The sequence below is a fragment of the Chiloscyllium plagiosum genome, chromosome 19, assembly GCF_004010195.1.
Source record: "Chiloscyllium plagiosum isolate BGI_BamShark_2017 chromosome 19, ASM401019v2, whole genome shotgun sequence".
NCBI classification, from domain to species: domain Eukaryota; kingdom Metazoa; phylum Chordata; class Chondrichthyes; order Orectolobiformes; family Hemiscylliidae; genus Chiloscyllium; species Chiloscyllium plagiosum.
This window is the reverse complement of record NC_057728.1, coordinates 4,885,855-4,910,245: the sequence shown is the minus strand read 5'-3', so window position 1 is coordinate 4,910,245 and position 24,391 is coordinate 4,885,855. Positions and strand designations below refer to the sequence as shown.

Here is a 24,391-nt window from a genome sequence, read left to right as displayed (position 1 = left end):
ACCTCCTTCCACCTATCGCATTTCCAACGCCCCTCCCCCAAGTCCCTCCTCCCTACCTTTTATCTTAGCCTGCTGGGCACACTTTCCTCATTCCTGAAGAAGGGCTCATGCCCAAAACGTTGATTCTCCCCCTCCTTGGATGCTGCCTGACCTGCTGCGCTTTTCCAGCAACACATTTTCAGCTGTGACTCCTGACACACAACATTGAGGCTGACTCTCCCCAACCTTCTCATACAGCTAGCAAGCAACTCAGTTCAAGAGCAATTAGGGATGGGCAGCAAATGCTGACCTTGCCAGCAACATTCACATCCCATAGAGTCATGTAGCACAGAAACAGACCCATGGGTTCAACCAGTTCATGTTGAACATAATCCCAAACTAAACAAGTCCCACCTGGCCCATATCCCTCCAAATCTTTCCTATTCATATATCAATCCAAAAGTCTTTTAAACGTAATCATACCGACACCCACCACTTCCTCAGCAAGATCATTCCATGCGGGAACCACCCTCTGTGTAAAAGATATGTCTCTTATGTCTTTTTTAAAATCTCTCTCCGCTCATCTTAAATATGTGCCCCCTAGTCTTCAAATTCCCCATCTTAGGGAAAAGACAACTACCATCAACTCTATCTACACCTCTTATTATTTTATAAACTTCTATCAGTTCGCCTCGCAACCTCACAAACACCAGTGAAAAAAGTCCCAGCCTAACCAGCCTTTCTTTAGAAGTCAAACCTTCCATACCCAGCAACACCCTGGTAAATCCCTCCTGAACCCTCTCCAGCTTAATAATATCCTTTCTGTAACAGGGTGACCAGAACTGGACACAGTATTCCAGAAGAGGTGAAGGAAAAAAAGTTAAACACAAAACAAACTGAAGAAATTCTGAAATTAAAATAAAAGGATTCATGCTGAGGCAGTTCAGCATGGGTCATGGGTATAAAATCACTCAACATTGTGGCAAAGGGCTATTTAATACATTGGTTCCCTCATCAATAAGCAACCAACTTTGAAGAAGTTATTTTACATTTAGCACAAACCATGTCCAGTAATGCACATTAGTTCTTTGCAATTGAAATCCTCAGGTACTTAAGTAGGATTAGCTCCAGGGCATTCAGAGAATCTGCTGCTTTATCAGTCATTTGTTTAACCTTCTGCTGAAGAACAACTTAGAAATAACAAAGGTTTTGAACATTAGTCCTGCTAATTGTTAGTCACATAGTTGCATTTGGTGTGGATATTTCTTTTTGGCATTTGAGATGACCCATTGGCATTAAAAATTATTCCCCTAAATTATCAGAGGTCTACGTGCTGACTTTATACTGAGCCATCTTGCCCACATCAAAACTAATTAAAATGTGCCAGCACTTTGCTGTTCATGGGAGCTTATTGTACATACTGTAAATTGCACATCACATTTCCAACATTATAATATTTTTAAAGTACTTCACCAGTTGTAAGCACATTGGGACATCCCAAGATTATAAAAGATGCTAAATACAATGTTTTCCCATTTCTGATTAGAAAAATCTTAGTTTTGTAATATTCTCCAGTTCTCTCCTCTCCTAATAATACCTGAATACTGTGCTACCAGTGTACTCCAACTTAATTTCCAATGAATTGTGCTTCAACAGTGACATGGAACCATAGAGGTGCTTTGAAATGAACATCAAACTTATATAACATGTTCAATGAAGATACTGCCATTAACATAGCACATAACCAGACATGTTAGCAAGTGTTCAGTTCAGTATGGCTAATCAGAGTCTTGGCTGATCAGAGTCCTGCTTTATTCCACATTCCTGATTTTCATTTGGCTTAGTGCCCTGAATAATCATAGAAACCCTACAGAGTGGAAGCAGACCAGTTGGTCCATCAAGTCCACACCACCTCCTCCAAACAGCATCATACCCAGACGCACCCTCCTACCCTATCCATGTAACCCTGGCTTTCCCATGGCGAACCCACCGAGACTGCATATCCCTGGACTGTGGAAGGAAATCAGAGCACCTGGAGGACACCCACATCGCCACAGGGAGAATGTGCAAACTCCAAACAGACAGTTGCTAGGAGCTGGAATTGAACCCATTTCCCTGGCACTATGAGACAACAGTGCTAACCACTGAGCCACCATGCCGCCCGAAAGTGAGGAAAATGAGCAACACTTTCTACTTCTGATCACTATCCACTGATTCTACTAGAAATGGAAATATTTAGACACTGTTTTCTTATTCATCTCCCTAAATCTATTCCCCCACCAGTGGCAGCTATTCCTTCAGTGTCATGATCAGCAATTCCTCCATATCTCTTTCTTCCTTTAAGATGCAGCTTCAGACTATATTAGTAGCCAGTTATTTGGGCACCCGACCTCGTGGCTTTTGATGTAGTTTGATGTCAAACATTTGTCTGTTTATGCCCCTGTGAAGTGTTTTAGAATGTTTTGCATCATTAATGTAAGGACCGTACCTTTTTATTTTGTATTTTAAAAATTTGGGTCTCAAATGAGAAAAAGCTGTTTCAAAAACCAGTGTTTGAAAAGGTGGTTGCAGTTTTGAAAACATGGTAGCGACTGCAGATATTGTGTAAACCACTGTTTGAACAAGCAGTAACTGGGGTTTGAGTTGAACATGATTTATAGCCAAGGAATGTGTATGGATGCAGCTTCTGCTGACAAATTGATTGATCTAAGGACTAGCGACTAGTCATCAATGACAGAGGCCTTTAAGCCTGCCAGCAACTGTGTGGTTGGTTCTTAGGATTAATGAACACCTTGGAGTGCTGAACAAATTAGAAAGAGAGAAAGTGAGAGGGGTTTGGTTCTTGCCCAGCTCAGGAGCAGTCTCTCTGTTCTCTACAGTCAAAAGCCACTGTAAACCTAATGAAAATAAGTTTGTTTTTACTAAAACGGTTGTTGCAAGCTGTCACTTTTAACTGATAAGGGAATTGTGTCATTTACCAACCAGAGGAAGCATCCTAAGAAAGATGTCTAAATATTGGTAGAGCCAGCAGCAAGAGAGTCCTAAAGATCATTTGAATAATAGAACCTGCAACAAACCTGCAACTGTCTTTCCAGTCTTGCTCCTTTACCCATAACCTATTTACTCTGTCTATTTGGCTGTGCATTAAAGGAAAGTTTATAAATAGATTAATAGATATATGCTGATAATTTATAAGTGTTATCTATAGATAGAGTCTAATGGCTTATAATAAATAGTGAATCTTGTTCAGCACAGAAGCCTGGTCAGTGTTTTCTGTTAACCCGGGTCTGAAAGTCAGGAAAGTTGGGAAAGTTGTGCACTTTTAAAATCTTTAACTTTTACTATGACTCCAGGAATAGTGAGCCTTAATTTCCAATGTACTAAGTGCCGAGAATACGGTGCTGGAAAAGCACAGCAGGTCGGACAGTATCCGAGGAGCAGAAAAATCATCAGGCTTATGCCCAAAACGTCAACTTTCCTACTCCTCGGATGCTGGCTGACCTGTTGTGCTTTACCAGCACCACACTCTCGACTCTGATCTCAAGCATCTGCAGTCCTCACCTTCTCCAATGTGCTAAGTGTGGCAACATCAATTGAACTGCTGAACTCAGCACTCCCTGAATTGGGAGGGGGGAAATCAGATGGAGTTCTTGTTCTTGACTAATATCAGGTAGTGTAAATATAAGCTGAAGGTGAGGATTACCCTCAATATTGCATAGTCGGTTCTGTTATAACGTGGTAGTTCCATTCTCAAGCAATCCCGTGTTATAAGAAAATTGCATAATGGCAACACCATTTAAACCAATGGGGCCAGAATCATGTTATAACCAATACACACTTTAAAAGTTTGTGCTGTAGGAACAGCCTCCCCAGTTCGTCAATCGCGTTATAGCGAATTTGCATTAACAAAACGCACGTTATAGCAGAATGACCTAGAGTTCAATACCAACGGTCAGTATCTAGGCTCATACATGATGGGACAGCCAATGTTTCTGGTTACCAACACCACTGTACTTCAATAAAGACCCTGGGAATGGGTGAGAAGAAAAATTGAGAAAAAAAGTAATCACCACCTCCCTAGGAATTGAGATAGTTAGATAGCTGAGTATAAGCAAGGCCCAAAGTTCAATTCCAAGCGCTTCACAGATTAGCTGTTCACAGCCAAAGTAAGTCAGTCTGGGTTTCTGCATCTTGTCGTTACTTGAGTGACCTATGCCATCGAGTGACATCAGATCAAGGTGCCTTTGGAACGTTTACTCATCCTTATATCAGCCGTACTGGAGAAAGGCAGTGTTGTTACAACGGGTGTTTGATATCCTAGGTTAGGTGAGGAATATAAAAAAATAAAAATCAGGTCCAATCTTTATGACCATCTTTGCAAATATGCACAACAGGTAAAGAAATTCATAGTCCTGTCTGCAATGCGTTGTCTCATCAAATAGCCTATCAATCTGGTAGACTGGGAAGAATGTGCAGTAAGTCAGCATCAGTGTGAAGCAGACTAGGAGAATGGTCCTACATAAAAAAAGATGCTGGCAGTGGGAAATAAAGTCTGGCAGCATAAAGTATGTTCAACCTGCTTCCACCTGTCAGAACTGAAATTCCATGTCAAATAAAAGCAGGTACATTACTGGTTGTGTCTCTTTTGTGTATCTATTTATTCGGCAAATAATTTAAGTCAGGAGACATCACTGCAGCAGATTCACTTTGAAAATATCTAATATCCTAATTAATTAATTAAATAGATATGGTTGGGCAGATGATGTGTTGCAACTGCAGTCTGTCCAAGTTGGAGGTGTTGGTGCGATCCATGGTGACCACACCTGCACTAAGTATGTATTATTGGATTGACAATGGGGCACAAGGCAATGACAGATAATTTAAACCAATACCTTTCACAGGTCTTCAAGTCCGACAACACTATAAACATCCAGAAGACTTCAGATAAGCAAAGTGGGAGGAAAGATGGTGTAATAATCTCTATCATGAGGAACAAAGTATTTGCCAAACAAATGGGACTGAAAGCAATATTGTCACCAGGACATGATAGACTGCATCCAAGGATTTTAAAGGAAGTGACTGCAGAGATAACTAAGGAACTGGTCAAAATATAAAACCACGGGATTCCAGGTGGGTTCCAACAGTTTGGAAGTTTACCAGTTAGATGCCCCTGATCACGAAGGGTAGCAGAAAGACAACAGGAAACTATAGGAGAGTTAGCTTAACCACTGTAATTGGGAAATTGCAAGGGCCCATTATTCAGGAATTAATTTCAAAAGGCTTAATGCAATCAAACAGAGTCATAGTTTGTGAAAAGGAAATCATGTCATCATCAGATTTGCTTAAGTTCTTTGAGAATATAACAAGCAGAGTTGATAAATGGGAAACAGTGGATGTTGTGTATTTGGATTTCCAGAAGGCATTCGATAAGGTGCCACATAAAAGATTGTTGCACAAACATAGGAGTTCATAGTATTCGGAGGACGATGCATAAGCATAGATTGAGGATTAGTTAACAGAGAAGACAGGGAGTTGGAATTAAAAGGCGTTTTTTCAAAATGGAAAGATGTAACTTGTGGTGTGACACAAGGTTCAGTCCTAAGCCTCAATTATTTACTGTGCATATTAATGACCTAGAGGAAGGGATAGAGTATAATTTGCTATTGATACTAAAATAGACTGAAGACAACATAAGGAATCTGCAAAGGGGTACAGATAAGTTGAGTGAGTGGGCAAAAACTTGGCAGATGGAGTTTATTGTAGGAAAGTGGAGGTCAGGCACTTTGCTAGTGCAGTGATTGGACCAGGTTGACCTTGTTGACTATGAGGTCATTGATTGGGGTTGTTAAACTGGGCCAATCAGAAAGCCTTGGCTGACTAATATCACCTGTAGATGATGAATAAAGATTCGTGCACTTTGTGTCTTTCACTGTGTCTCACACCTGCACACACACACCATGGGTGCTGGGGATAAAATAAGCACTACTAGGTAAAGAAAGAGAAAAAAAAAAATAAGCACTACTAGGTAAAGAAAGAGAAAAAAAAATCACCTGTAGATGAGAGCCCGGGTGTCCTTGGAGAAGGAGCACGCAGTGTCCACCAACACCCTGGAGTTGTTCAGGGAGAGGTGGGCGCCGCAGGGAGTGGAGTGCATTATTTCCCCCTCCAACTCTATTTTGATTTAGTCCCTACCCTCCCCCTCACTGTTTTGATCACACAGCACTGCCCTTTGATGTAAAGGGCAGTGTTTGTCACTGGTCACCCGGGTGTTTTCCTATCTTCCTGGTGGTGGAATTTGAATAAAGATTCGTGCACTTTGTGTCTTTCACTGTGTCCCACACCTGCACATACACACCATGGATGCTGGGGAAAAAATAAGCACTACCGCACTTAGGTGGTAGTGTGGGAGTTAAATTATTTTTTAAAAAAAGAAAAAAAATAATCTCCTCAGTGATGTGAAGGGCAGTGTTTGTCACTGGTCACTCGGGTGTTTGCCTATTGTGAGTGTATATGCAAAAAAAAAATCACCTGGAGATGAGAGCCCGGATGTTCTTGGAGAAGGAGCACGCGGTGTCCACCAACACCCTGGAGTTGTTCAGGGAGAGGTGGGCGCCGCAGGGAGTGGAGTGCATTATTTCCCCTTCCAACTCTATTTTGATTTAGTCCCTACCCTCCCCTTCACTGTTTGATCACACAGCACTGCCCTTTGATGTGAAGGGCACTGCTTGTCACTGGCCACCCGGGTGTTTTCCTATAAAGATTCATACACCTTGTATCTCTCACTGTGTCTCACACCTGCACACACACAAAAAAACCATGAGCTTATAGAATGGTGAGTCATACTCAAAGGGTTGAACAGTCTGTTCCTGCTCCTATATCTTCCGTCCTTGTGTCAACTCACAGCTCACACTGATAAAATTAAAAAGGGTAACAATCAGAGTCTCAAATGCATGACTTGACAATTGGAAGGCTTCCAAGGTATAATGAAAGGAAGCATGAAAACACTTGAACAAAATAATGCTCAGGGATTGTAGATTGTCACCTTTTCTCTTTCACTGAGTTATCAATGTTTTTACAAATGAAGTCAGAATAATTGGGGCTCAGTGGTTAGCACTGCTGCCTCATAATGCCAGGTTCAATTCCAGCACTGGGCGACTGTCTATGTGGAGATTTCATGTTCTCACCGTGTCTGCGTGAGTTTCCTCCAGGTGCTCCAGTTTCCTCCCACAGTCCAATGATGTGCAGGTTAAGTGGATTGGCTATACTAAATTGCTCATAGTGTCCAGGGATATGTAAGTTAGGTGGATTAGCTATGGTAAATGCAGGGTTACAGGGGTGAGTCTGCATGGGATGCTATTTGGAAAGTGAGCGTGAATTTGTTGAGCCGAATGGCCTGTTTTCACACTGTAGGGATTCTACTATAATTATCTGCTAACTGTTACATAAAGTGAAATGATACTGAGTTAAAGTTATTCTTTTAAGTTTTGGCTGCCTGGCATTAAGTTGGACATCAAGACAACTTTGCATCAATTGGTAGAGTAAAGCATTGATATTTTGGAGCTGAGGTTTCTGATATTACTCCTCTCAATGAATAGAAACAGGGAGATTCCCTGGGTCCAATGGCCAACCTTTGTTAGTGGAGGGAAAGCAGCAATAATATTGGGAGATACAGACAGTGATCAGTTGTTTTCACTTGAGAGTTTCTTTCAGAGAGTCCTGGCATCAATAATACAATTTTCTCTCACCAATTTCTCCTGGTTTAATTAATGTGGTTTTATTTCCTACTCAGTGCCCAGGGCTTTGTTGATCTTTTGATTACATTACCAATGCAATCACAGGTTGGAGCCTTTCTTGGGGAGCTGGTAGTATGGCCATGAAATTGGCTGCTTTTGCTGAATGAAAGGCGCTTTTTCTCTCTTTCAGTGATGTAAGTTTATAATGTAAACCATCAGCGACACACTTCAGACAGAGGATCAAAATCAATGCATTCAGAGGCCAGGAATTTTTAAGACAAGGCAGCTCGCTAAGTATAAGACTGCCCCTTTTTTGACACTATGATTAATATCACAGTATCACAAACAGAGCGAAATATGCCAAGCCACTACAGCACAGAGACAAGAAATAAAAACAAAGTACTAGAGAACATCAGCAGGTCTGGCAGAGACAGATGCATTTTGAGACTTTTCTTCAGAATGGAGGCACAAGTTGGAAAATGAAGCTGAAATTTGGACAAGCTGAAGAGTTAACTAAAACTTATTTCCAACAGGTAAAACAAGGAAGAACTTGCATTCATGTCATGTACTACATGACTTTGCAATATCCAGAATTGTTATGCAACCAGTCAAGTACTGTTCCTAATCAGAGCAACTACGTTAGGCAAGATCCTATATACAGAGGAACCTCAATTATCCGAATATCAGCTTATCCAAAGAGGCTCTCAAGGTCTTGATAGTCTCCTGAACAGGGAGCAGACATCACAGAAAACTCCGAACCCCAGAGGAAATCAATTAACTGAAAAATCAGTTATTCGAACGAAATGGTGCCCGCCCACCTCGTTTGGATAATCGAGGTTCCTCTGTACTTAAAAAGAGAAATAACCAGATAAACCACTTCAGTGATATAAACATATGCGTCATGGGCAGGAATAGCCACACAGGGCCTAGAGCTTGCTTGTCGTTCAATAATGGAAGGTGCCAGTGTTGGACTCAGGTGGACAAAGTCAGAAATCACATGACACCAGGTTGTAATCCAACAGGTTTATTTGAAATTACAAGCTTTCAGAATGAAGGGGCTATGCTCTGAAAACCTGTCATTCAATAAGATCATGGCTGATCATATTGAAATCTCAAATCCACATTCCCGTCTACCCTTGATAAACTTTCACTTCGTTGCTTAACAAACATCTATCTACCTCTGCCTTAAAAATATTCAAAGATACTGCTTATACCACCATTTGAAGGAGAGAGTTCTAAAGACAAAATGACCTAATCTGAGTTTTAAATGGATGACCTCTGATTTTTAGACAATGAGATTTCATTTTAGATTCTCCCTTAAGAGGTAACATCATCTCCATATATAACCTATGAAGACCCTTCAAGATTTTGTGTGTTTCAATCAAGCCACCTCTTACTTTTCTTGACACCAGCAGATAGAAGCTGAGTCTGTCCAACCTTTCCTCACAAGACAACCTATCCACTCTGGATTTTAGTCCAGTAAGACCTTCTCTGAATTGTCCCCAACGCATTTTATATTATTTCTTAAATAAAGAGATAAATACTGTGCACAGCACTCCACACACAGTCTAACCAGTGCTCTAAATAACCTCCCTACTTTTGTATTCAATTTCTCTCATGGTAAATGGTAGTGTTCTGTTAGCTTCCTTGTCTGAGGTTAAATGTTGATCAGGACACTAAAAGAAACTGCCTTAGTCACGAGATTCTAGAAGCACCTCTTTGATCAAAATATGATTGAGGTGCATTTCAAAAGCAGTGAGCTGATGGTGTCAAGCGACAGTAATGTCGGCACTGTGGGTGGCTCAGGAAAACTGATGGGTTTTCTTCACTAGAACCTCATCAGGTTCCTTCGAATGCACTTGCCAAACCCACAAGGTCTGCCATCAGAACAAGGGCAGCAGATGCATGGGAACACCTCCATGTACAAGTTCCCCTCCAAGCCACACACCATCTTGACTTGGAACTGATTACTTTGCTAAATCGCAATCCTGGCAGTCCCTCCCGAAAAGCATTATGGATTGCAACAGGTTAAGAAAGTAGCTCATTATCACTTCAAGAACAATTGGGATGGGCAATAAATGCTGGCTTAGCCAGTGATTTATACATCCTATGAAGGAATAACTCTTAAAAACTGGTATTTAATGGACATGAAAATATGAGATTAACTCTCTAATTTTTATACTAACAGCAAAATATAATTCTGAGCAGCCAAATAGTACCCCACGTGAGGGACACAGCAGACACTCTCCTCATCCTCACCCCATCATTGCTATGCCCATTCAAAAATCCCCTCACCCAGTCTCCCGTCTTTCAATTATCTCCTAACTCACTTGACCATCTCTACTGACCTCAATCTCACCTGACTGTCCACCCTCATCCAATGTGACATACATGGTATCCAACCATCTTGACTGAAGTTAATGGCTCCCCACTGATTGTATTATCTCTTGATTGAGCTTTTACCTGGGTGAAAATCATGAAGAAACTCTGACTTCTGTATAAAATATTTCATAGTGGCATATACAATCCTAGTCTTGTATACACTGTACCTATAACTACGTAGATACATGTATAGTAGTGTGCGTGCAATTCATACAGTTGAGATAAATATGAGAATTATATTTAATGGAAAGCTAGATAAACATGAGGGAGAAAATGGAAATAATCCTGGATCAGACAAAGCTCATACAAAGCATAAACATTGGTGTTGAACATTTGGTTTGAATAGCTATTTTTGTTCTGCACATTGCACTGAACATAGGATAGTGAGTTAGAAAGGTATGGCTGTTGAAAAACATGCATGAGTCTCCTACTTTGAAATATACCAATATTTACATCAGTGGTCGGCAAGTTGTTGGAGGGGACTCTGAGCGACAGGATTTATGTCTATTTGGAAAGGCAAGGACTAATGAGGGATAGTCAACATGGCTTTGTTCATGGGAAATCATGTCTCACAAACTTGATTCCATTTTTTGAAGTAGTAACGAAGAGAATCAATAAAGGCAGCACTGTCGACATGATCTATATGGACTTCAGTGAGGCGTTCAACATGGTTCTGCACAGTTAACAAGGTTAGATCGCATGGATTACAGGGAGAACTAGCTATTTGGGTACAGAACTGGCTCGTAGGTAAGAAATAGAGGGTGGTAGTGGAGGGTTGCTTTTCACACTAGAGAACTGTGACCAGAGATGTACAGGATCAGTGCTGGGTCAACTGCTTTTTATCATTTATATAAATGATTTGGATGTGGACGTAAGAGGTAGGGTTAGTAAGTTTGCAGATGACACCAAAATTGGAGGTATAGTGGACAGCGAACAAAATTACCTCAGATTACAATGGGATCTTGATCAGATGGGCCAATGGACCAAGGAGTGGCGGATGGAGTTTGATTTAAATAAATGTGAGGTGCTGTATTTTGGAAAGGCAAATCAGGGCATGGCTTATACACTTAATGGTAATGTCCTTGGGAGTGTTGCTGAACAAAGAGACCTTGGAGAGCAAGTTCATATTTCCTTAAAAGTGGAGTCGCAGGTAAATAGGATAGTGAAGAAGGCATTTGGTATGCTTTCCTTTATTGGTCAGAGTGTTTAGTACAGGAGTTGGGAGATCATGTTGCAGCTGTACAGGACATTGGTTAGGCCACTATTGGAATACTATGTGCAATTCTGGTCTCTATGCTAATAGGAAGGATGTTGTGAAACTTGAAAGGGTTCAGAAAGGATTTACAAGGATGTTGCCAGGGTTGGATGGTTTGAGCTATAGGGAGAAGCTGAATAGATTGGGGCTATTTTCCCTGAATCAGTGGAGGCTGAGGGGTGACCTTATATACGTTTATAATATCGTGAGTGGCATGGATAGGGTGAATAGACAACGTCTTTTCCCCAGGGTTGGGGGAATCCAAAACTAGACTGCATAGGTTTAAGGTGAGTGTGGAAAGATTTGAAAGATACGTGAGGGGCAACCTTTTCATGCAGTGGATGGTGAATGTATGGAATGAGCTGCCAGAGGAAGTGGTGGAGGCTGGTACAATTACGACATTTAAAAGGCATCTAGAGGCATATATGAATACGAAGGGTTTGGAGGGATATGGGCCAAATGCTGGCAAATGGGACTAGATTAATTTAGATATCTAGTCAGCATGGATAAGTTGGACCAAAGGGTCTGTTTCCATGCTGTACAGTTCTATGACTCTAAATCAGTTCAGATTTTGTGTGGAAGTCTTTGGAATTAGACATGAATGCACACCTTCTTAAAGAGGCAAGTGTACTACCCACTGATCCATACTGACAGACATTGAAAATATGAAATCACAAACAATAAGATGCCAAACGGGAACAATGAACAATGAGGCAAAATTACTTGATAATAATAGATCAATCAGGCTAGATATGGGATTGGACTTGTGATCCACTCCAATTAAAGTGTACCTGATCGTACTCCGAAGCTCCTGGATACAATGGCCACCCCAAGAATAGTTCGGCAATAACACACCCAAGTGACCACATGTCAATGGCCTCACAAAACAGCAGTCCCAGGATGATCTCTGGTGCTCTATTGAGAGAAGAGAAAAAAAGTTAAGGGTTAGGCATACAAACATTCTTCCTTTACTCCATTTTCTCTCCCCTGTCACTTATAGTTCTATAGCATTGCCGAATCTCCAGTATCAAACTATCCATCTGCTAGCTCAAATAATAAGGTAACATTCTGGAACAAGAGTTCCAGCTGACTGCTCATGTGCCTCCCACCAGGTCTCACATTTTTCCCATTTCTTCTTATGGCCTTTACTGGCTCTGAATGGAGGCAACCCCAAAAATAGTATCAACATCAACCATGACCACATTACACCTCCAATGTGGAGGGGTGGGGTCGGGAGGTATAATTGGGTGCACTTCAATAATCAGCAGATTGTTAACTGCTTGCCTAAGGTATTGGGAGCTGCACAGCTCCAGCCTGTGGAACAGGACCAATAACATGGAAAACATTCTTTGTTTATAGAAAGTGGAAGTTTTGAAAAGAAACCTATGCCACAGCAATTATATTTTAATAAGACTAATATTTCCCTAACCTATTCTGAGTTCCAAATCTCCAATAGCTCTGGCCAATTCTACTATTTAGATATTTAAGTGATTTTTTTTTTAATGTTGGCAACTGGAGCAATGGTTGCAGAGTTAGTTCACAATGTGGCTCATTTGTCTCGTTCCCTTCTTCCATTCCCACCCCTCAACACAAATTGGTCACCATCCGCTCACCAATTAACCTCTCATCTCCACAGACATTGGAAGTTTTGTCTCCCAGAGTTTGCGATCTAGGGATGAACCACCTCCCAACTCATTCCGACTCAGCCTAAGTTCCAGAAGGCATTCGGTAAGATGCTGCAACAAAGGTTACTGCTGAAAATGAAAGCTCATGGCGTAGAGGGTAACGTATTGACACTGAAGGGAGATTTGCTTGCTAATATGAAGCAGATAGTAGGAATAAATCGATCTTTTTTAACCTGCCAAAACGTCATGAATGGTGTGCTGGATCCTCAATTGTGCCCAAGGTCTTGTAGCTAAATTTGCTGATGACACACAGATAGGCTGGAAGATGTATTGTGAAAAGGGCATAAGGAGTCTACAAAGGAATATAGATAGATAGGTTGAGTGAACAAAGATTTGGCAAATGTGGAAAAGTGTGAAATTATTTTATTTTGCCAGAGAGAATAAAATGACCTGAATGGTTACCACATTATGGAAATGATGAGAGGTTGCAGAGCTCTGAGATGCAGAGAAATCTGAGTGTCCTAGTGCATGAATCACAGGAAGTTAGCATGCAGGTACAGTAAGAGTAAAGAAGTTATGCTTCCATTATACAGCACATTGGTGAGATTGCATTTGGACTACTATGTACAGTACTAGTCACAGAACTTACAGAAAGATGTCAATGCATTGGAAGCCATTGGAAGACACTTTACTAGACTAATCCTGAAATGAGAGGATTGCCTTATGAAGGAAGGATAGACAGGCTCGGTCTGTATCCTCTGAAATTTAGAAGTGTAGGAGGTGACTTAATGGAAACATAAAAAATCCAGAGGGAATTTGCCTTGGCAATGTGGAAAGGATGGTTCCTCTTGTGGGAGGATCTAGAAATAGGCGTCATCGTTTAAAAGTAAGGGATTGCCCATTTAAGAGAGAGATGAGGAACAGGTTTTTCTCAGAGGGTTGAGTATTCCCTTCCTAAAAGGCATTGGATGCAGAATATTTAAATATCTTGAAGGCAGAGGTAGATAGATTCTTGATTACCAAGGAGATGAAAGCTTAAAAAGGATGTACAGAAAAGTAGAGTTGGCGTTAAAATGAGATCAGGCATAATCTTACTCAATGGCAGAGTAGGTTTGAAGGCTCAAATGGCCTACGGTTGTTCCTCAATCATATGTTTGGAAATCTGATCTCTGATCCTTCCAGGATAATGCAGTTCCTTCAACTTAGCATAGAACAGCGCTATTTCACTCAAAAGGCTTTCACAACCAGCTACCACAAACCTTTTCTTTGCCAACTGCAAAGAAAGAACAGACCTGAACTGAATCTAACTCAACAGGCCAATAGGAAACAAATAAGGATATATAAAAAGGGAAAACACAGTTGAACAAATTAGAGCAAAACCAGAGATACAGATAGATTACACTAATCCCATATTACAACAGTAAGAATATTTCGCTAAATCTGACACACTTTGCCAATGTCCTGAGGTTATGAAATATGCTTTATAAATGCAAAACGTCTTTCATTAGATAGAAAGAATAATAAAGACTTGTATAGGTAAATAAATGTACATTTATAAATATAGATGGATAGAAAGATAGAAATTTATATATAGCTAAACATTGAAAAGTGTGTAATAAATCAGAATCAAAGTGGAATTGCATTTCCATGTGAAACTAGGCAGAAGTTCCAAGCTTTGTGCCGCATGAGGTCCTCTAACACTTCTGTAAATTTGCTAAACTAACAGTGTTCCTGCCTATGACTGTGTTTTATTTATTGTTATGTGCAGACCTGCTATCAGAAGGTAACTTCTATTTTCCCCAAACTCTTTTCTTTCCATAACACAGCTCATTGATAGCCACTAAAGGGAGTTGGACAGAGTATTGTGTGCCTGGTCCAAGTCAGCTCTGGTCAAAACAAAGAATTTCAACTGACAAGTAATTTCCTGCTCAAATGTATTACACACAATCTATGATCCGGTCATAACCTTTTTTAAGATTGCATAATACTATGGAGTTCCTGATTAATCACATGATTGTTGGTCACATTTGTAGCCTGCAGATCAAAGGATCAGCTTGCTACATTACCTCACTTTAATTTCTGTTTGCCTTCAGCATAAGTTATTAAATAATGCTGCTCATGTATTACAATCTGTTAATAAAAGGAAAGTTAAACACTGCCTCTGTTGTGAAAGCAGAGACAGTGAATAAATTGATTGCGGAAAGTAAAAGGCTTTAGATTTGACCATCCAATTTATAATTATTCTGATCTCAGTAAGGACAACAGTGAGGCACCACAACCAACCTGGATGTCTTTGGGTTGGAGGGAAGACTGAGAAATGGAAAGAATGCATAATTAGTTGGTGAGGAGGAAATGTCAGCAAAGTGCTGTGAAAAATTATGCAGTAAAAGAAAATGTTGAGCAGGGAAATGATGGTTCAACAGGAGCAGGACTATTTTCTCTTCCATGTTTGATCATTGATTTTAATTCAGGAGTGCTCGGCTCTGCTTGGAATCTGAAGATGGATGATTTTTGCTTTTATTACCGTTACAGTTCAGACGTTATATTGTTCATGCATAAGTTTCCCTCAGAAGATTAAAAAGACCACATTCAAATCATAATTGGCTAGATGTTAAATGATCTGTCATCAGGAAACAGGTGATCCCAGTCTTGAAATGCCCCATCCTATAGAAAAGACAACTATCATTACCTCTATCTATACCTCTCATTATTTTATAAATTTCTATCAGATCACGTCTTAACCTCCAATGCTCCAGTGAAACAAGTCCCAATCTATCCAGCCTTCCTTTATAATTCAAACCTTTCATACCTGGCAACATCCTGGTAAATTTCTTCTGAACCCTCTCCTGTTTGATAATATTCTTCCTATAACTGGGTGACCATAACTGGACACAGTATTCCAGAAAAGATCTCACCAATGCCTGCACAACCCCAACTCAAAAGGACTAAACAATGAAGGCAAGTATGCCAATCACCTTTTTAACCACCTGTCTGTTTGTGACATGAATGTTAGGCCTCATGTTTACTGTACAAAGACTTCATATTGTAAAAGCTGTAAAGCACCAATCTGAATTCATTTACTGTTTACTCCATGAGCTCAGATGTGCAAGTTAGTGATGGTGTAAATACATTGTTAGATGTTAACACTTCAAATGGTATAAGGTGCTGTCACTGTAAAAGGTCTCAATGGACAATGCTAAAACTCATTTTTTAAAAGGTGATAGCAGCATGCCTAGTAAATCACAATTTCATCAGACAGAGCCAACATGGTTTGGTGATAGGGAAATCATTTTTAACTGATTTATTGAAGTTGCTTGTCTAAGTGACAGCCATGGTGGATAGGCAGGAACTGGTGGATAAACCTGAACTTCCTAAAAGCACGTTATAAAATGCCATAAAGCTTGCTGCACGAGACCAGATTGTGTTGGGGGTAAAATATTAACATGGACAAAGGACTGGTTAACTAACAGGAAGCCGAAAGTAGTTGATATAAATGTGTATTTCTTGTGTTAGCAAGCTGCCACTCCTATGCACTCCCTCCAGTGCAATCACACCCTTCCTATAGTGCAGTTACCAGAACTGCACACAGTACTTCAGCTGTGGCCTAACCAAAGTTCAGTACAGCTTCAACAAAACTTTCCTGCTCTTATAATCTGTGCCATGACTGAAAAAGGCAAGCATTCCATATGCCAGCTTACCTACCCTATTAAACTGTCGTGCCACCTTCAGCGATCTGTGGACAAGCACCCCAAGGTCCCTCTGAGCTTCCTGGTGTCATGCCCTTCATTGAGTGCTCCTTGTCTTGCTACTTCTTCCAAAGTGCATCACCTCACACTTGTCATGGTTGAATTCCAACTGCCACTGATCTTCCCATGTGACCAATCCATCTATATCATCTTATAGTCCGAGACCTTCTTCCCCACTGTCAATCACTTGGCTAATCTTTGGATCATTCAAAAACTTACTTATCTATTCGCCCACAGTATTTGTATATAAAACAGGATACTAGTTAAGCAGAAAGAGATTCCAAATATTGGTAGTACAGAGGATTATCGGTGTTCCTGGACAGAAAGTTAATTTGCAGGTGATTAGAAAAAAAAAGGATTGTGGTCTTTTATTGCAGGGAGAATGGAATATATGGGTGGGGATCTTTTACTGGAAGTGTACAGAGCATTGGTGAGACCACATCTGGAGTCCTATATGCTGACTAACAAGTTTCGAGATTTTCAATTGTTATGTGGATGAGAGTGGGGTCTGTAGGGGGAATGAGCAAACTGATCATAACATCATGATACAGGGAGCCATTCAAGAGAGATTAGAAAAGAGAAATGTATTTGTAATTGGAGATGGTAGAGTCAGAGAAATAGTCACTGATCTCTGCAGCCAGAATTGACAGTTCCAAAAGCCATGATGCCTACCTGGTGCCCGGTTTCAGAATATCTCATCTGGGCTGCAGAGAAACTTGGAGTGGAAAGGGGAAAGATCCAGTTGTCGTGGTAACTATGTAGGCACCAACAATATAGGTAGAAAGAGGAAAACTTTTTTTAAAGTTCATTCATGGGATGTGGGGGCCATCGCTGGATAGGCAGCAGAATTTATAGCCCATCCCTAATTGCCCAGAGGGCAGTTAAGCGTCAACCACATTGCTGTGGATTTGGAGGCCAGAACATGTAAGGATGGCAGATTTCTACCCCTAAATCTCATTAGTGAACTAGATGGGTTTTTCTGACAATCGACAATGGAGTTATGGTCATCATTGGATTCTTAATTCCAGGTACTTATTGAGTTCAAATTGCACCATCTGAACCCAGGTCCCCAGAATGGGTCTCTGGATTAACAGTTCAGCGATAATACCACTAGGTCGTCTCCTCCCAAAGCTGCTGAGAGAATGTGAGCAGCTTGTGGCTAACCAAAAAGACTACTGCCTGGGTCATGAGCAAATGGGCACAGGACGGGGGGGGGTGTCAGTTGCATGGAAAATTGTAACATCAAAGGCAAAGGAAAATGTTGGAATGCAGGTTAGTAATGGGGTTAATTCTTACCGGAAATAAAAATGAAGGGACAAAATGTGAGATTGTAATATTGTACTAAGGGACCATAAAAGTATAAGGAAATTTGCAAATAGAACTTAAAGGCTTTGCATCGTAATGAATGAAGCATTCAAAATAAGGTAGAAAAACTGATGGCACAAATTGAGGGAAATGAATATGATCTCATAGTCATTATAAAAACATGGTTACAAGGAGATCAAAAATGGGGACTTAACATTCAGAGATATTAACATTCATTGACCTTTCGGAGAGAGAGGAGGGATGGAAACTGTGGTGGACAGCACTATTAATAAGAAATGAAATGAAGACAGTTGTGAGAGATAATCTAGGCTCGGATGATACAAGAGTCAATTTGGGTGGAGTTAAAAAGCAGCAAGGGAAAGAAGACATTCTTTGGTAGGAATATGTACAGACCCCCAAACACTTTATGGAAAAAGCTGTAAAATCAACAAATGGAGCATGTATACAGAATAGAACAATAATTATAAATGGCTTTAATCTTCATGTTGGTTGTGTTAATCAAATTGTAAAGGGTAGCTATGACAACAAATTTATAGAGTGCATTATGGATAGTTTCTTAAAGCAGTATGTGAGGAAGCCAACCAGGAGAAGGCTTTTTTGGATCTGGTAACGGGTAATGAGGCAATAATAAATAACTGCTGAGTAAAAGATCCCCTAGGATGTAGTGATCATAACATGAAAGAATTTCATATTCAGTTTAATAGTGAGAGACAGCATTGCTTAACTTAAATAAAGGATAGAGTTAGGTAAAATGGGTTGGGTGGATAGATGAGCAGAAATGACAGTAAGCAGGCAGTGGCAAAAATTTAAGGATGTAATTCATGACTCTCAGCAGAAATATACGCCAAGAAGGAGGCAAGAGTCTAAGAGAGGGATGAACCAACCATAGCTAAGCAAGCAAGTTAACGAGAATGTATCAGGAGGCAAATGTCTGTGATAGTCCTGAAGACTGGGATAAATTCAGAATCCAGTAAAGGAGGACGAAAAAGATAATGAAGACAAGAGAAAATAAACTACAAACCAAACCAGTGAGGAATATAAAAACTAACAAGAGGTTATTTAAACAGAGTGAACAGAAGAGAGAGGTCAACATGAACACTGTGGACCCTCAGAGGCTGAATCTCAGGTGATGGTTATGCGGAACAAGGAAATGGCCAAGGAATTGAATGGGCATTTTGCATCAGTCTGGAACATTCCATTCATACTAAAGAATGCAGGAGGATGAATTAAGTACCATTACCAAATAAGTAGTATTAGACAAATTAAAGACAGTTAAGTCCCTGGCCCCTGCATCCTCAGATTGTAAAAGAGGGAGCTACAATGATGCTTTGGTCATAATTTTCTAAAAATCATTAGATTCTAGAGAAGTATCAGAGGATTGGAAAACTGCTAATGTGATACCTCTATTCACAAAGGGAGGGAGGCAAAAAGCAGATGACAATAGACTGATTAGCCTAACATCTACTCAGATGACTTTTAAATGTTGCAATTGTACCACCTTCCACCACTTCCTCAGGCAGCTCATTCCATACACGTACCACCCTCTATGGGAAAACTTTGTCCTGTAGGTCCCTTTTAATGTTTTCCCCTCTCAACCTAAACCTATGCCCTTTAGTTCTGGCCTCCCCTACCCAGGGAAAAGACTTTCTCTGTTTATCCTATCCATGCCCCTCATAATTTTGTATACCTTTATAAGGTCACCCCTCAGCCTCCGATGTCCAGGGAAATCATCCCCAGCATTTTCAGTGCCTCCCTGTAGCTCAAATCCTCCAACCCTGGCAACATCCTTGTAAATCTTTTCTGAACCCTTTCAAGTTTCACAACATCCTTCCTGTAGCAGGAAGACCAGAATTGCACGCAATATTGCAAAAGTGGCCTACAACATGACCTCCCAACTCCTATACTCAATGCTCTGACCAATAAAGGAAAGCATACCAAATGCCTTCTTCACTATCCTATTGACCTGTGACTCTACTTTCAAGGAGCTATGAACCTGCACTCCAAGGTCTCTTTCTTCAACAACACTCCCTAGGACCTTACCATTAAGTGTATAACTCCTGCTCTGATTTGCTTTCCCTAAATGCAGCATGTCTCATTTACCTAAATTAAACTACATCTGCCACTCCTCAACCCATTGGCCCATCAAGATCAAGATAACCTTCTTCACTATCCACTACACCTCCAATTTTGGTGTCATCTGCAAACTTATTAACTATATCTCCTAAGGTCACATTCAAATCATTTATATAAATGATGAAAAGAATTGGACCCTTGTGGCATTCCATTGGGTCACAAGATGCCTGAAAACATCTAGTCTGAAAACAATCCTCCACCACCGCCCTCTGTCTTCTCGCTTCGAGCCAGTTCTGTATCCAAATGGCTAGTTCTCCCTGTATTCCATGAGAACTAACCTTGCTAGCCAGTCTCCCACAGGGAATCTCGTCGAACGCCTTATTGAAGTCCACATAGATCATGTCAACCACTCTGCCCTCATCAATCCTTTTTGTTACATTTTCAAAAAAGTCAATCAAGTTTTGTGATCATAATTACTTGCTGTCCCTGCATAGTACCTATGATCCATTACCAGGTCACCCTTCCAGCTGTAGTGTAGCATTCTGCAATCTCTTTGCGAATAAACACTGTGGTATTTTTCTATTTTTTCTGCCAAAGTGGATGTGTTCATATTTTCCCACACTATACTCCACGTACCAATCTTTTGCTTACTCATTTAAAGAATCAACAAAGAGATTTAGGTATGGTATGTCGAGATTTAGGTATGGTATGTCCTCCTCAGAATTTATTTTATTCTCTATATCTATGACATCAATAAATTTTCAACCATACATTTGATCCCTTCATCTAAGTAACTTGTATAGATTATAAATTGTTGAGGGACAAAAACTGATTCCCCATGGCCAACATTCTTTTTAAATTTTCTTGTCGCTGCATGGAACTGTGAGGTACATGCGCCATTGTAGCTTCTGTGATTGGAAGCTTCCCAACAACTGCAGAACATTGCCTATAGTATCCTTTAGTTATCATCTGTCAATGCAAACATTTATTAGCAAGCTCTACTTCCCGTTAGTTGACCAATCCATGGTAATATGTTGCCCTTGCTATTTGTTGTGGTCATATCTACCAAAACCAGCTGAGATTTCTTTTGTAGATATATTGCCATCAATCCTTCTTATCAGTAATTATTTTTTTCCCCATTAGTTTCTTCTAATTACGCCAGAGAGGTTAGTTGTGTTTCTGAAAGAAGTTGTCTCCTTTTGATATTGTAATGAGGTAGACATGTGACCCACCCATCTTCACACATGTTTATAGCATCATATTTTTAAATCAAATTCAAACACACAGTGTAGCAGTTTTGGTGCTGTTTGTTTTAAACACTGGAACTGGCTGTATCAAATAACCTACTATCAACTCCTCATGGTTGCATGTCAAGAATGTCTGATGATCAGAGCTTGTAGATTTGTTTGTCGTAAGATGTTTGAATAACTTTTTTAATGTTTGGAAATCAAAAGTATCCTCTGATCTCTCAGTTCCATAGAGTATTAATTCGATGCAATTGTTTTCATGTGTAACTGGTTTTGCTTTCATTGTTTAAATTGTACAATTACTCCAATTCTCTTAAATGTTGAGTCTTCAGCAAGTATTTTTTAATTTTTTTGTAGTTTTTAATATTATTGGTTAATGCAGATAAAGCTCTCTCATTAGGATGCTTTGTTGTTTTAATGAAGATTTTCTTTTTCTATTTTTTTACTTTCCTTTTCAGAAAATTTCTTTAATCTCTGTTAATGAAAGTTGAGCATGTCTGTATTTGCATTATCCTTCTTGTGCTGAAAAAGTCATTTTCAATTTTTTTAAAACATCGCTAAAACACTGACTATGGATGGAGGAGAGGAGTGTCAATTTGCATCAGTTCTTCCTTCATGTGGTTTTTGCACACATTTTACCAATTTGGATGATTTGATCCGCTTCTCAGTGTTCATACTATTTTAAATTGTGACATAAAGACAGTGCATTGTTCCTGCAACTTTAAGAACAGTTTTGGTTGTACAACAAAAATTAGATTTTTACTCAAAAGACTGTCTTTCAATAAAATCTTCTGTCTTTGACTTTTGAGTCTAATTAATCCAATTATACCATTTTTAACATTCTATTTAACAAGTTTTCTCTTCGAGGATTTTTTCACATCTCTTTCTAATAACTTTGAATAATTCTAAAAAGGTTTTATTTACTAAACAGATTGATCTAAGCTTTCTTTTGGCTTCTCAGCCTATAATTTACCTTAAATGTAAGAATTTTCACCCTTCCTCTCAGGGACACAACTTACTTTGCATTTTCAATCCACTGTATCCTACTTTTAAAGATTCAGATTTTTGCCCTTGTAACTTTGGTGAGACTCTACAGAGTCTTAAGAGCTTTTAAAAATTACTTCAGTCTTTCTAATTGTATTGCGCTTCTAGAAGCAGGCTATATGAACTGCTGGTTGCTGCATTCACAGACGTTGAACGTCTATGTGTTTCTAGAGTACTGAATATTTAAAAGATATACTCACAGTTTTGACTAGTTTTTTTTAAAAACTTTTTTGCTCTTCTCAGATTTCTGTGACTTTGGTAGGGCTCAATATTTCTTCAGGCTAGCACTGCCTGGTCAAACTCCTTACCACAGGGCAAAAGTGAGGACTGCAGATGCTGGAAAACAGAGGTTAGATTAGAGTGGTGCTGGAAAAGCCACAGCCGGTCAGGCAGCATCCAAGGAGCAGGAAAATCGACGTTTCGGGCAAAAGCCTTTCATCAGGACTGAAGCCTCCAGGGTGGAGAGATAAATGGGAGAGGGGTGGGGCTGGGGAGAAGGTAGCAAAGAGGACAATAGATGGTAAGAATGAAGGTGATAGGTCAGAGAGGAGGGTGGAACGGATAGGTGGGAACGGAGATTGGCAGGTAGGACTGGTCATGAGGATGGTGCTGAGCTGGAAGGTTGGAACTGGGGTAAGGTGGGGGGAGGGGAAATGAGGAAACTGGTGAAAACCACATTGATGCCCTGGGGTTGAAGTGTTCTGAGGCGGAAGATGAGGCATTCTTCCTCCAGGCATCGGATGGTAATGGAGTGGCGGTGGAGGAGGCCCAGAACTTGCATGTCCTCGGCAGAGTGAGAAGGGGAGTTGAAATGTTGGGCCACGGGGCCGTGGGATTGGTTGGTGCAGGTGTCCCAGATATGTTCCTTAAAGTGCTCTGCGAAAAGGTATCCAGTCTCCCCAATGACATTGGTGGATGTGCAGGTGAAACTTTGATGGATGTGGACCAGCACCACTCTAATCTAAACTCCTTACCACAGTTTACCTTGAGAAGACCATCTCTGCCAGTATGCTATGTAACATTATCATATCTACTGGAACTTTCTGGGATATCTTGGTAGATTCATTGCTTCCAACCATCCTCATTGGTATTAGTCTAGGTTACCAAAGCGAAGTGGGGAAGGATGCTCACATTAGCTAAAAAAAAGGCTGAGTTTTGATAAACAGAATAAGTGCATTAAACATTACTTAATGATTATTATGGTACATGTGAAAAATGGGACCAAACTTTGTAACACCTCAAGCTATACTTAAAAGTATAGCACATTACTGCTACTGTAACATTTTGGTACACAAGTTAGGGGCAACTGAAATTGTACACTACTTAGCTCCTTTCAGAAATAATCCTTTGAGTTAAATTTATCTCATGACATTAGGTAGCCCTTTCAGGTACTAATTGTCTTATATATTTACCCCCTATGTTGCAAGCTCTTACTTTGTATCATACCCTTTGATATAGGACCTACCAAACTGGAAACCTAAGTACACCACAACTACAGATTCCTCTTTATTCTAATTGCTCATTATTTCCTCAAAGAGCTGTAATAAATATATTCAATATAACTTCCTTTTCACAAAAGCAAGTTGATTCTGTCTAACTATATTAAGATTTTCTAAGTGACCCCGCTTTAAACTCCTTAATAATAGATTCTAGTATTTTTATGATGACAGATGTTGGGCTAAGTGTAGTTACCTGGATTCTGCATCCTTCCTTTCTTGAATAAAAGAGTTGTATTTGCTATTTCCCATTCAGATTGGATTTTTACAGATTAAAATGAATTTGGAGAATTAATATATTATCTCCACAATCACTTCTTTTAGCCCCCTTGGATGAAGTTTATCAGGTCAATAGACAATAGGTGCAGGAGTAAGCCATTCTGCCCTTCGAGCCAGCACCACCATTCATTATGATCATGGCTGATCATCCTCAATCAGTATCCTGTTCCTGCCTTATCTCCATAACCCTTGATTCCACTATCCTT

At 40.1% G+C, this 24,391-nt stretch overlaps 1 protein-coding gene across 7 annotated transcripts in view; it reads right to left on the bottom strand.

The window, feature by feature from the left end:
• Positions 1 to 24,391, bottom strand: part of hipk2 (homeodomain interacting protein kinase 2) — a 270,569-nt gene that overhangs the window by 50,873 nt on the left and 195,305 nt on the right. For all 7 annotated transcript variants that reach the window (XM_043708958.1, XM_043708962.1, XM_043708957.1 and 4 more), the window contains one exon: positions 12,141 to 12,264. In XM_043708958.1, coding sequence (XP_043564893.1) covers positions 12,141 to 12,264 — 124 coding nt within the window. The remainder of the gene's footprint in view (positions 1 to 12,140; positions 12,265 to 24,391) is intronic.